We start from the raw sequence: 13,916 nt of genomic DNA on the forward strand, positions 1-13,916 counted from the left end.
TGTCTTTGTTGGGCCTTAATTTCTCTTTCAAGAATCAGCCTTCCATCCCCTCGCTTGAGCAGTTACCATTTCATTATACAGTTGAGGTTAGGCCTGCCTGGCAAAATAACAAACTCTGTTTTGCTTTGGTTTTTAAAAGACTTTCATTCAACTTGAAGTAAGAGAAAAATAGAATTAACAACAACAAAAAAGCTGCGTAAAATTAGACTAAGACAAACTTGAACATTTGCAGTGCACTGTGGAGCATCCCTGTCTGAAAAGTGCTGTAGAGAGCTGTCCTGAGGCCCTAGTTCTTAGTGAACCTCCAGGTCATATTGGCAATACAGAGAAATGTGTTCACATTAATCCTTGCTTCTAGGATAGTTAGTGGCCAAGCACATTCATAACTTCATTCTACCACCTTAGTCCTGGGTGATATGGGGTAAATTACTTAACCTCTATGGTCCCTTGTTTCCCACAAGTGATGATTGTGAGAATTCAGTGAGTTATTAAAAAGTATTTAGAAGAGATACTGGAAACATAACAAATTATTTTCAAAAAACTTTCCCAAAGAGCCACACATGAATAATAATGAGCCTATATGGACCCACTGGACCTATTGCAGAATTGAATCTCTTTGGTAAGCACTGAGCAACTTACCATGCATGAGTCAACCGTGCCAGACTCATAGCCAGCACAGATCATCCGGTTGGTGATGGTCTTCATGTCAAAGTAGGACTGACATTGTTCCAGAGAAATAACACGTACTTCTCCCTCTTGCAGCTTAAAAGGCACTGGATTTTTTTTTTTTTTAAGAGAAATAAAACATGAGGGTAAAATGACTCAAAAATTAGGCTAGTCATACAGGAAATCATTACATTTTTATATCAAGAAAACCATATTCTTAGAATGTTATTTCAAAGACAAAGCTCATTTAGACTCAAACTTTTCCAATTAGAAGTGCTGATGGTCATTCCATTAGTCAAATGCCTCCATTTTGTTAATGAGAAAATGGAGGCACAGACTGGTTAAGTAACCTGGCTCATGGTTTCCCTTTCATTTTTTACAAATGGGTTTTCTAATTTATTTTTTGTGTTTTGGTTGCACTACACAGCATGCAGGATGGGTCCCCTGCCCGATATGGAACCCAGGCCTCTGCAGTGTAAGCACTGAATCTTAACCACTAGCCCCACCAGGGAACTGCCTCCCTCTCTTATTACATGTGGCAACATAAACAATTGGTATTACAATTAAAATAATCAAGCCAGAGCTCTGCCCCAGATGGAGGCTGTCCGCTGTGTGACAGCTAAGCATGTGAGTCCATTCTGCTAAAGTTCAGATCATCTGTTCAGAGTAACAGGGGAATGGTTGCCCCATCCTTGGTTTAAACAATGTTATCTCACCATGTGCTATAGTAGCCATCATTAGATCAGGACCTTTAATCCTAGAAGATGTGTCAGAAAGATGTCCAAAGGGAAAAGTGTCCCTTAGTGTCAGCAGAGAGAATGTGTGATTTCCAGCTTGTCTGAAAGTTCTTGCCTGGGAAATCCCATGGACGGGGGCCCCGGCAGGCTACAGTCTATAGAGTTACAAAGAGTCAAACATGACTTGGTGACTAAACAACAAAAGGTGGGTAACAGGACACCGACATGTATCATCATCCCTGAGAGCTACAGTACTACCCTGACATAGTTGGCATGGCCAGTGCTTACTATTAAAGAAAATATCGATTAAATTCTTACTCTAAACTTTTAACAGGTCAAGCAAAGTAAGAGTCCTTTACAGGCAGCTGAGAGACAGCAGTACAAAGTTCTAAATTTCTGTATGTTCTCAATGGTGAAAAAAAGTATTTCCTCTAAGATCAGAAACAAGACAAAAATGTCTACTTTCGCCACTATGAATAATCACCATAGTTTTTAAAGTCCTAGCCACGGCTATCAGAGAAGACAAAAGGAATCCTCATTGGAACAGAAGAAAAAACTCTCACTGTTTGCAAAGTCACTCAGTTGTGTCCGACTCTTTGGGACCCCGTGGACTGTAGCCTACCAGACTCCTCTGTCCATGGGATTTTCCAGGCAAGAGTACTGGAGTGGGTTGCCATTTCTTTCTCCAGGGGATCTTCCCAACCCAGGGATCGAACCTTGGTCTCCTGCATTTCAGGCAGACACTTTAACCTCTGAGCTACCAGGGAAGCCCTGATATTATACATAGAAAATCCTAAAGATCCTACCAGAAAACTACTAGAGCTTATCAATGAATTTGGTGAAGGTGCAGGATATAAAATTAATACACAAAAATCTCTTGCCTTCCTATACACAAACAACAAAAGATCAGAAACAGAAATCAGGGAAACAATCACATTTACCATCTCATCAAAAAGAATAAAATACCTAGGAATAAACCTACCTAAGGAGACAAAAGACATGTACTCAGAAAACTATAAGACACTAATGAATGAAATCAAAGATAACACAAACAGATGGATTGGAAGAATCAATATTGTCAAAATGACTATCCTACCTAAAGCAATCTAGATTCAATACAATCCCTATCAAGGCAGGGATGACTGATCTTGCATGTCAGCTCCAACCATCTGTAGGGGCTCCCTGGAGAAATAAGGTATAGAGAGGGACTTCTGAAGTTTCCTTTGGGTTTGCAGGTTTAAGGGCATGATGAAGTATTGACTTCTGCAATTTGCATGGAAGGGGGAGTGACACATATGCTATTTGAGACTCTCTGTTATAAGTGAAAATGGGAAATGATTACCAAAGGTTAGGAAGTACCCTAGTGTTTTCCAGTTAAAAGCTGAAAGGTGAATGCTCCCAAGAATCTTGACTTACTTTTGTTGCCCATATGTCCCCAGCCTGTGATATAGCAATAAGTATCAGGTTCTAAGGACTGATCCGGGCTGGGTAAGCAGACGGGTCGGACGTAGCTTGTTTCATTGATATCTTGGCTTAGCTCCACTATGCTGATGTCGTAGTCCACCACCGCTCGACTGTAGCGAGGATGCAGGATGATGGTTTTCACAAGGCGCATCTGCATGAACGTTGATGGGTGGTCTAGGTTATTGATGCCAAACACCACTTTCCAAACGGCAGCATTCTCTCTCCTAAAATGATGATTCAAGAGCTATTGGCACCTTAAACTCAGACTTATCTTTTAATATTTATATATGATTTTTAAATATTTTTTTAAAATAATTGCTCTTTCCACTCCCATATCCCATGTATTCATATAAAAAGCATTTATATAACCCTTGAGCAATTGGTAAATATCGTATTGTTCTGGAAACCAAAACTTGGGCTTCCTAAATGGGGCTGCTCTGGAAAATAACACTTGTTCACTTTGAAAGGGAGACAGAGTAGTTACTTGCTTCATTGAGTGGGGAAGATGATGAAAAGTCATGAAGAAGAGACAAGAGAAAAAAAATAGAATGAAAATCAGAGGTTAAGTGATCCCTCCAAGGAGGCAGTGCTTCAGAGAAATGTCAAGTTTTCAAGAAAGGCTTCTGAAAATTTCAAGCTAGCAACTTAAAAGGTCACCCACAACTTATAATGGGTAGTCTCAGACGTCACTGTTTTTGAACACTTGACAGCAATAGTCTAATTCCACTTTAAAACACTTTCCCACTTGACTTCAAGGACTCCCCATGCTCCAGAATTTCCTCCTGTCTCTGGGACCTCTTCCTCTCTGTTGCATCCTCCTCCTCTGCTCTCAGTGTCTTCATTGAAGTGACCCAGAGCTCTGCCTTTAAGTCTTCTCATTCTTCACTCGCCCCTTTGAAGAGCTTATCTAGTCACATGGCTTTAAATGCCACCTGAATGGCATTTGTAACTTTCAAATGTGTATCTCCAGCTCCATCCTCTCCTTTGAGCTATACAATTCATTCTACAGTTATTTGCTATTTACAGCTACCCATTATGCAATATTGGATCATCTCTCTTACACCCAACACTGAATGCATCAGCAAGTCCTCACTGCTCCACTTTCAAATATATCCTGAATCTTGTTTCCCCTTCTGCCACCACTACAATCCTAATCTAAGCTACTCACCTCTCCCAAATAGTGGCCCTTCTTTTACTCTTAACCCCTATAACCCAGTCTCCTCACACAGAGTGACCTTTTAAAAAATAAAATTTGTTTCCTGTTCATAATTCTTTTCAGATTCTTTTCCACTATAGGTCATTGAAAGATATTGAATACAATTTCATGTGCTATACAGTAGGTCCTTGTATAGTCAATACTTGAAAATAACTAAATAGAATATAGCCTTTAAAAATTATGAATTGCTATGTTGTACACCTGAAACTTATATTGTACATCAATTATACCTCAATAAAATTGATATTATTTGAATATATGTAATACCCATATAGAGACAAATATAGCTTTATAGATATATAGATATTGTGCTGGGGATTTCAGTAATGAGCAAGAAAGACATGATCCCTGCCTATACAAACTTTAGGATTGAGTGAAGATAAACAGTAAAAGAAACAATTATAATAAAATGCAAAAAGTGCTATGGCATGAATATTACAGGAAAATATTACAAAATTGTTTTTCATTAAATAAAACCATCCGTTGCATAACATGTCATTCTTTCTTCCTTTTTCTTCCTTCCTTCCCTCGATCCATCTCCCTGTTCCATTTTTTAGTTTAGAGGAGTAAGCATATGACCATCTGAGAAATTCAACACTCACTCGAGATTCTATTATTTAAGGCATCTGAAATAGAACAATTATTGATCTCAAATGTCTACCTGTTTGATAGCTTCTTACCTCAATTCAAAGCTACTAAATTTTGGTTACAAAAAATATTCATCTATCTGCTTAAATCACAGGTAGTATGACAAACAGTTGAACACTGCAAACTATTTGTAACAAAATGAAATTGAGTAAACTTTACAGACTTGATTGCTATATACAGGTTAATGTAATTCTAACTGTAAAACATGTGTCAATAAAACTGCTAAATGTTATTATATTCAGTAGCCTCTTGTGACACAAGCTATTGTCATTATGGCATTAATACCCACCAAAAGCAAAAAAAAAAACAAAAAACAAAACAGGAAATTCACATACTTCAATATTCAGTAAGGAAATTGTTCTGTTTTCTTTTTTGTTATAAGAGGAAAAATAAAGTCTCTTTAAATCTTTTTTCCAAGTCTGGAAAAAACCAGGGGAAACAATAACCTGTTGTTCAAAAAGGGTACATGAAGTGAGGGAGATGTGTCAGATCAGATCAGTCGCTCAGTCATGTCCGACTCTTTGCGACCCCATGAATTGCAGCATGCCAGGCCTCCCTGTCCATCACCAACTCCCAGAGTTCACTGAGACGCACGTCCATCAAGTCAGTGATGCCATCCAGCCATCTCATCCTCTGTCGTCCCCTTCTCCTCTTGCCCCCAGTCCCTCCCAGCATCAGAGTCTTTTCCAATGAGTCAACTCTTCACATGAGGTGGCCAAAGTACTGGAGTTTCAGCTTTAGCATCATTCCTTCCAAAGAAATCCCAGGGCTGATCTCCCTTCAGAATGGACTGGTTGGATCTCCTTGCAGTCCAAGGGACTCTCAAGAGTCTTCTCCAACACCACAGTTCAAAAGCATCAATTCTTCGGCGCTCAGCTCTCTTCACAGTCCAACTCTCACATCCATACATGACCACAGGAAAAACCATAGCCTTGACTAGACGAACCTTTGTTGGCAAAGGAATGTCTCTGCTTTTGAATATGCCATCTAGGTTGGTCATAACTTTCCTTCCAAGGAGTAAGCGTGTTTTAATTTCATGGCTGCAGTCACCATCTGCAGTGATTTTGGAGCCCAGAAAAAAAATTCTGATACTGTTTCCATTGTTTCTCCATCTATTTCCCATGAAGTGATGGGACCAGATGCCATGATCTTCGTTTTCTGAATGTTGAGCTTTAAGCCAACTTTTTCACTCTCCACTTTCACTTTCATCAAGAGGCTTTTGAGTTCCTCTTCACTTTCTGCCATAAGGGTGGTGTCATCTGCATATCTGAGGTTATTGATATTTCTCCCAGCAATCTTGAGTCCAGCTTGTGTTTCTTCCAGTCCAGCGTTTCTCATGATGTACTCTGCATAGAAGTTAAATAAACAGGGTGACAATATATAGCCTTGACGTACTCCTTTTCCTGTTTGGAACCAGTCTGTTGTTCCATGTCCAGTTCTAACTGTTGCTTCCTGACCTGTATACAGATTTCCCAAGAGGCAGATCAGGTGGTCTGGTATTCCCATCTCTTTCAGAATTTTCCACAGTTTATTGTGATCCACACAGTCAAAGGATTTGGCATAGTCAATAAAGCAGAAATAGATGTTTTTCTGGAACTCTCTTGCTTTTTCCATGATCCAGCGGATGTTGGCAATTTGATCTCTGGTTCCTCTGCCTTTTCTAAAACCAGCTTGAACATCAGGAAGTTCATGGTTCACATATTGCCAAAGCCTGGCTTGGAGAATTTTGAGCATTACTTTACTAGCATGTGAGATGAGTGCAATTGTGCAGTAGTTTGAGCATTCTTTGGCGTTGCCTTTCTTTGGGATTGGAATGAAACTGACCTTTTCCAGTCCTGTGGCCACTGCTGAGTTTTCCAAATTTGCTGGCATACTGAGTGCAGCACTTTCACAACATCGTCTTTCAGGATTTGGAATAGCTCAACTGGAATTCCATCACCTCCACTAGCTTTGTTCATAGTGATGCTTCCTAAGGCCCACTTGACTTCACATTGCAGGATGTCTGGCTCTAGGTCAGTGATCACACCATCATTATTATCTGGGTCGTGAAGATCTTTTTTGTACAGTTCTTCTGTGTATTCTTGCCATCTCTTCTTAATCTGCTTCTGTTAGGTCCATACCATTTCTGTCCTTTATCGAGCCCATCTTTGCATGAAATGTTCCTTTGGTATCTCTGATTTTCTTGAAGAGATCTCTAGTCTTTCCCATTCTGTTGTTTTCCTCTGTTTCTTTGCATTGATCACTGAAGAAGGCTTTCTTATCTCTTCTTGCTATTCTTTGGAACTCTGCATTCAGATGTTTATATCTTTCCTTTTGTCCTTTGCTTTTCGCTTCTCTTCTTTTCACAGCTATTTGTAAGGCCTCCCCAGACAGCCATTTTGCTTTTTTGCATTTCTTTTCCATGGGGATGGTCTTGATCCCTGTCTCCTGTACAATGTCACAAACCTCATTCCATAGTTCATCAGGCACACTGTCTATCAGATTTAGGCCCTTAAATCTATTTCTCACTTCCACTGTATAATCATAAGGGATTTGATTTAGGTCATACCTGAATGGTCTAGTGGTTTTCCCTACTTTCTTCAATTTAAGTCTGAATTGAGGGAGATGTGTAGAAATGCTATAATAGTATATTAAGTGTGTGTAGAAAGAATGAGTCACTCCCATCTGGGTAGAAGCAAAAGAGGAAAGAGGACACAGGGCTACATGAAGGCCCCACGAATCTAGTTTCAGTAAAAAGTACCCAGTGGAGAAACACAGGAACAAGCTATGTTCATGTGGTCCTTTTAGTAAAGAGTTAAATTGGGCTACAAAGATGAAAAACCAAGTCGAGCAGCTGAAAATCTTCAGCATCAGGGGGATTTTTTTTCTCAGTGCTGTCAGACTTCAAAGCAACAGCAGGAAAAACTGGCCAATACTTAAAGAAGTTTGTACAAAGATCCTCATGCTCTGAGAGTGAGGAAGCAGGCAGACTGAAGCCAGGTGAAAAAATTCACAATAACAATAAAAAATGACTGAGGAAGGTGTTAAGAGACATTTTTCTTCTTTAATTCTCGCTCTAGATGGCATTTCATTACCAGAAATTCACATTTAATTTGCTTCATGTTTATACTCCTGTATTAATGATGAATACACATTATAGATAATGTTGAGATAATATGATTTCAACTCCTAATTCTCCAGTGATCACTCTAGAGAGAATACACAACTACTTGTATACTTCAGATACATTATGATGTCCAGGGGAATTTATACAGAATTGAAGGCATGAGGTCTCTGGATACAATAACCAATTTCAGTTTGCAATTTTCCACACTCAACTCTAGCTTAAACATAAACTCACCACATTTTCACTTAATTCAGCTGGCCAGGTTTAGAGATTTTCTTCTATCTTTGCCTCTTCTTAAGAGCACAGAATTTCCCCCTTTTTAAATCCTGAGTTTACTTTGAATAACTTATACTATTTATCCTTTTTCAGAAAATAAAAATATATTTATAATTAATATTTGTGATAGAAATCACTCTGTTTTACAAGACTTACTCCATAAATAGCACAGTCAGATGGTGACTTGGAAGTATTAATAGTTTGAATAGCATCATTGCTGTTCTACAAATCTTAGGAGCCTCTTACTTTTAATATTGCACCTACCCTTGGTAATTTTTTTAAAGAATTCTCTGCAACACAGTGAATAGACTTTATAATAGAGTGACCACAAAGCAAATGCATAAAGGGCTGAGTATAAGTCAATAATAGCGAGTGTCACATCACAAGACTTTCCATCTCCAGGGCCACCTGCCTCTCAGCTCCCACTCACGGCTGTTGCGTTGGAATGTCCAGTGAGACCTGACCTTCAAATTGTTTCAGAGAAGCCAGAGTTCTGGATTTTATGTAAAGCATACATAGTTTGAAGTGCTGACTGAAAGTTTTTAAATGCATCCAAGAAGCAAAAGAGATCAGATCTAGATTCTTCTTTAGTGTGAGATCTCTGTGGTTTCCAAGTATTTCTACATGTCAGTTAAATCATCTTCTCCCCAGTTATGTGGTGTAAATAGGAATGCTTATTCCATTCCAGAGTAGAGAAAGCAGTGACTCAGAGCAGATGAGGGACTCATCTAAAGTCACAGAGATACTAAGTGATGGTAACAGACCAGAAAGCCTTTAAACCTCTAACACAACCTTTATACTAAGCTTCTCTGAAACAAAGAGGAGGGTTCACAGGCATCAGCACAGGAATCAGGTGTCGGCTACAGAGGGGAAAGCATGCACGATGGGTGGAGGCTGGCTGATGAGTGATAGGATGGCAGACATCAGGAAGATACCTTCTCTTTCCTGAGTGTGTCCCCCAGATACGATGGAGATCTAGCCTTCAGTGATGAACTTAAAGAAGTGAACAATTCTATCATCCCAGGGGCCAAAACAAGCAAGAGAAGGGGATAGTCAGATACACATCCTAGACCCTGAGAATCAGATTAAAGAATGTTTTGGATAAAAGGACAATGTGTCCAGAGATTCGTGAAGCAAGTACAGCTAAACAGAGAGGGGAGAGTTTGAGTTCCAAATTCTGAATCAGCTAATAAAGTAAATGTGACAACATATGAATCTCAGAGCTTTGAAACTGGAAAGTTTATCACAGAACAGTGGCACAAAATTGTAGCAACTGTCAAAAAATCCTAGTCATAGAACCCCCCTTCCACCGTTGCTGGGAATGTAAATTGGTACAGCCACTAAGTATGGAGGTACCTTAAAAAATGAAAACTAGAGCTACCGTATGATCCTGCAGTCCCACTCCTGGGAATATATCTGGAGAAAACCATAATTTGAAAAGATACATATACCCCAATGTTCATTGACACACTCTTTGTAATAGCCAATACACGGAAGCAACCTAAATGTCCAGTGACAGATGAATGGATAAAGAAATATGAATAATACTCAGTCATAAAAAAGAATGAAATAAAATCATTTGCAGCAATATGGATGAACTGAGAGATTATCATACTAAATCAGACAGAGCTTCTGCACATCAAAGGAAACTATTAGCAAGGTGAAAAGACAGCCTTCAGAATGGGAGAAAATAATAGCAAATGAAGCAACTGACAAACAACTAATCTCAAAAATATACAAGCAACTCCTACAGCTCAACTCCAGAAAAATAAATGACCCAATCAAAAAATGGGCCAAAGAACTAAATAGACATTTCTCCAAAAAAGACATACAGATGGCTAACAAACACATGAAAAGATGCTCAACATCACTCATTATCAGAGAAATGCAAATCAAAACCACTATGAGGTACCATTTCACACCAGTCAGAATGGCTGCGATCCAAAAGTCTACAAATAATAAGTGCTGGAGAGGGTGTGGAGAAAAGGGAACCCTCTTACACTGTTGGTGGGAATGCAAACTAGTACAGCCACTATGGAGAACAGTGTGGAGATTCCTTAAAAAACTGGAAATAGAACTGCCTTATGATCCAGCAATCCCACTGCTGGGCATACACACTGAGGAAACCAGAAGGGAAAGAGACACGTGTACCCCAGTGTTCATCGCAGCACTGTTTATAATAGCCAGGACATGGAAGCAACCTAGATGTCCATCAGCAGATGAATGGATAAGAAAGCAGTGGTACATATACACAATGGAGTATTACTCAGCCATTAAAAAGAATACATTTGAATCAGTTCTAATGAGGTGGATGAAACTGGAGCTTATTATACAGAGTGAAGTAAGCCAGAAGGAAAAACATAAATACAGTATACTAACGCATATATATGGAATTTAGAAAGATGGTAACAATAACCCAGTGTACGAGACAGCAAAAGAGACACTGATGTATAGAACAGTCTTATGGACTCTGTGGGAGAGGGAGAGGGTGGGAAGATTTGGGAGAATGACATTGAAACATGTAAAATATCATGTAAGAAACGAGTTGCCAGTCCAGGTTCGATGCACGATACTGGATGCTTGGGGCTAGTGCACTGGGACGACCCAGAGGGATGGTATGGGGAGGGAGGAGGGAGGAGGGTTCAGGATGGGGAACACATGTATACCTGTGGCGGATTCATTTCGATATTTGGCAAAACTAATACAATTATGTAAAGTTTAAAAATAAAATAAAATTTAAAAATAAAAATAAAAAAAATAAATCAGACAGAAAGACAGATATCATATGATACTGCTTATATGTAGAATCTAAAAATAAAGTATACAAATGAATGTATAAACAAAACAGAAATAGACTCACAGACACAGAAAACAAACTTATGGTTACCAAAGGGGGGAATAAATTAGGAGTTTGGAATTAATATATACACACAACATGTAGAATAGATAACCAACAAGGATGTACTATTTAAGAAGAGAACTATACTCAGTATTTTGTAGTAATCTCTAAGGGAAAAGAATATGAAGAATATGTATATGTATAACTGAATCACTTTGCTGTACATCTGAAACAAACAAAACATTGTAAATTAACTTATTTCAATAAATTTTGTTTTTGGCCATGCTGTGTGGCTTGTGGGATGTTAGTTCCCTGACCAGTGATTGAATCTGGGCCCCTAGAGGTGGAAGAATGGAGTCCTAACCACTGGACCACCAGGGAATTCCTTCAGTTCAGTTCCATTCAGTCACTCAGTTGTGTCTGACTCCTTGGGACCCCATGGACTGCAGCATACCAGGCCTCCCTGTCCATCACCAACTCCCAGAGTTTACTCAAATTCATGTCCGTTGGGTCAGTGATGCCATCCAACCATCTCACCTTCTGTTGTCCCCTTCTCCTCCCGCCTTCAATCTTTCCCAGCATCAGGGTCCTTTCAAATGAGTCAGTTATTTGCAAAAGGTGGCCAAAGTATTGGAGTTTCAGCTTCAGCATCAGTCCTTCCAATGAATATTCAGGGCTGATTTCCTTTAGGATGGACTGGTTGGATCTCCTTGCAGTCCAAGGGACTCTCAAGAGTCTTTTCCAACACCACAGTTTAAAAGCATCAATTCTTCTGTGCTCAGCTTTCTTTATAGTCCAACTCTCACATCCATACATGACCACTGGAAAAACCATAGCCTTGACTAGACAGACCTTTGTTGTGAGGGGGGCTACCCCATGTCCAAGAGCAAAAGGAATTCCTTATACTTCAACAAATCAATCAATAGGGGGAAAAAAAAAACAGGAAAAATTAAAATGGTTCTTAGCAAAATAATGTGTGGGAAGAACAAGAAAAGAGGATTTCTATCTGGGTAAATATTTAATATTAGTAGTAAACTATTTGAACTTTCCTTAAAGTTCAAAAAGATCATTAAAAAATTAATATTAAAAGTAAACTATTTGAACTATTTGAACTTTCCTTAACTTCTAATACCTTAATTCAAGGAGAATGATCTTCAGAGAACATCCCAGAAGATTCATATTCCATGTGATAAAACTGTTAAGTGGTTAATACACTGAAGTGTGGAGTTGATGCCTGGTCTAAGACTATGGGAGGAGTCAGTAGTAGATAAGGTAACATTTCTAGTTCCACCATAGACTGGGTGGTTTAAACAACAAACAGTTACATCTCATAGTTGTTGAGGTTAGAAGACAAAGATTAGGACGCTAGCAGGGTCAAGGTCTGATGAAGACTCTCTTCCTTGCTTATAGATGGTGATCTTGATGTATCTTTACAAGGCACAGGGAGAGAGGGCCAACTTTCTTGCTCTTCTAAGGACACTTAGGCCATTCATGGGGTTTTACCTTCATGACCTAATCACCTCTCAGGGGCCACAACTCCTAATACCACCCTCTTGGGGGTTGGATATTAAACATGGGGACACAAATGTGCTGTCCATAACACACCTGGAGAACTAAAATGTTCAGTATCCTAAAGAAGGAGAAGCTGCAAAAAAAAGAGAGAGAGCGAGGTGGGTGGCGGGATAGGTCAGTGACACAAGAATTTTCACTGTTGTTTTAGAAGAAAAGTGAATAAAGTATTTCAAAAAGGATGTAGTCCTCAAATACTGGGGAGGGTTCCAGTAAGTTGGCAACTGAAAATTCACCATTGGATTTGACAAGATGGAAGTCACTGAGAACTTTGGTAAGTGCCATTTCAAGTGACCTTGATGAGAGCGCAACCGCAAGGACCTGAGGTGAGTATAGGAAGTGTAGGAGTGGAGACAGCGACTGCAGGAAACCCTGAGGGGTTTTACTGTGAATAATAGCTGAAATGTGGCAATAATTGAAGAAGGATGTGAAGTCAAGAAAAGGAGGTTTAAGTTGGAACACTGAGACATGTTTGCTGAAGCGAATGATCCAGCAAAAGGAAAGAAACTGATAAAAAAACAGCAGTGATAATTTGAAAAACTGTCTTTGGAAAGATGAATGGAAATGTGGTTATCTTTAAATAGGAGCAAGGACACATCCTCCACCATTACTCAAGAGAAAGGAGGGAACATGGCCACTGGCATAGACACCTTGTTGGGATTAGGGGTGCAGCAAGGCCAAAGATACAATGATGTCTGTTTTCTCATAAAGAGTGAGATGAGACCAGTGGAGGGTGAAGGACATTTGGGGAGAGAGGAGAAGATGTCAAATAATTGAGAATGGAAAAGTGGCTTTACTGTGAACATATACTGATGGGTACCACGTTGTTAGATGCACATTTGAGATTCATGATCATACATTTGACACGAGCTTAGGTAGCAGTCAGGTGTGTGATATTCTCCAGCGATGGCCAGCTGTTCGGCTACAGGTGCAGAGTATGTGAATAGGTAGCTGCAAGACTAGAAGAAACAATAACTGCAAAGGTTGGAAGTGGGAGAACTCTTTAATGAGTTTCTGCAAGCCCCAGAAATGATAGGGATTGGCCCAAAGTTTAGGCCACCTGCTTGCCTAGATCCTAGACCCAGACATCTGCCACTGGAGTGGGTAGAATGCAGAGAATGCCTCTTTAGGGACAGACAAGTTGGGGGCATGGAGTCAGGTTGGGGTCACCACCATTGCTCACTCTCTGGTGATGCTGGAAAACGGCACCCCCAGGAGACGTATGGATCCCAAATGGAGAATTCCTGTTTTAGTGGACATCAGTACTTGATGGGAATGGGTCAAATCTCTCAAGGTGACAGAATGGAAAGAACAGACTGTAAATGACTGGCATAGTTTATAAGTACCTAGAAGATAAAGAAGTGACCATGAGGACACCATGTGGGCTCAGTAATA

At 39.6% G+C, this 13,916-nt stretch overlaps 1 protein-coding gene across 1 annotated transcript in view; it reads right to left on the minus strand.

Annotated features, from left to right (window-relative positions):
- The window catches only part of CORIN (corin, serine peptidase), a 308,663-nt gene that overhangs the window by 10,463 nt on the left and 284,284 nt on the right, over positions 1–13,916 (minus strand). Inside the window, exons 20-21 of the mRNA XM_027544426.1 lie at positions 2,820–3,091; positions 640–773 (exon numbers count right to left, since the gene is read on the minus strand). Of these exons, the coding sequence (XP_027400227.1) occupies positions 640–773; positions 2,820–3,091 (406 nt within the window). The remainder of the gene's footprint in view (positions 1–639; positions 774–2,819; positions 3,092–13,916) is intronic.

This window comes from Bos indicus x Bos taurus, chromosome 6 (assembly GCF_003369695.1).
Source record: "Bos indicus x Bos taurus breed Angus x Brahman F1 hybrid chromosome 6, Bos_hybrid_MaternalHap_v2.0, whole genome shotgun sequence".
NCBI classification, from domain to species: domain Eukaryota; kingdom Metazoa; phylum Chordata; class Mammalia; order Artiodactyla; family Bovidae; genus Bos; species Bos indicus x Bos taurus.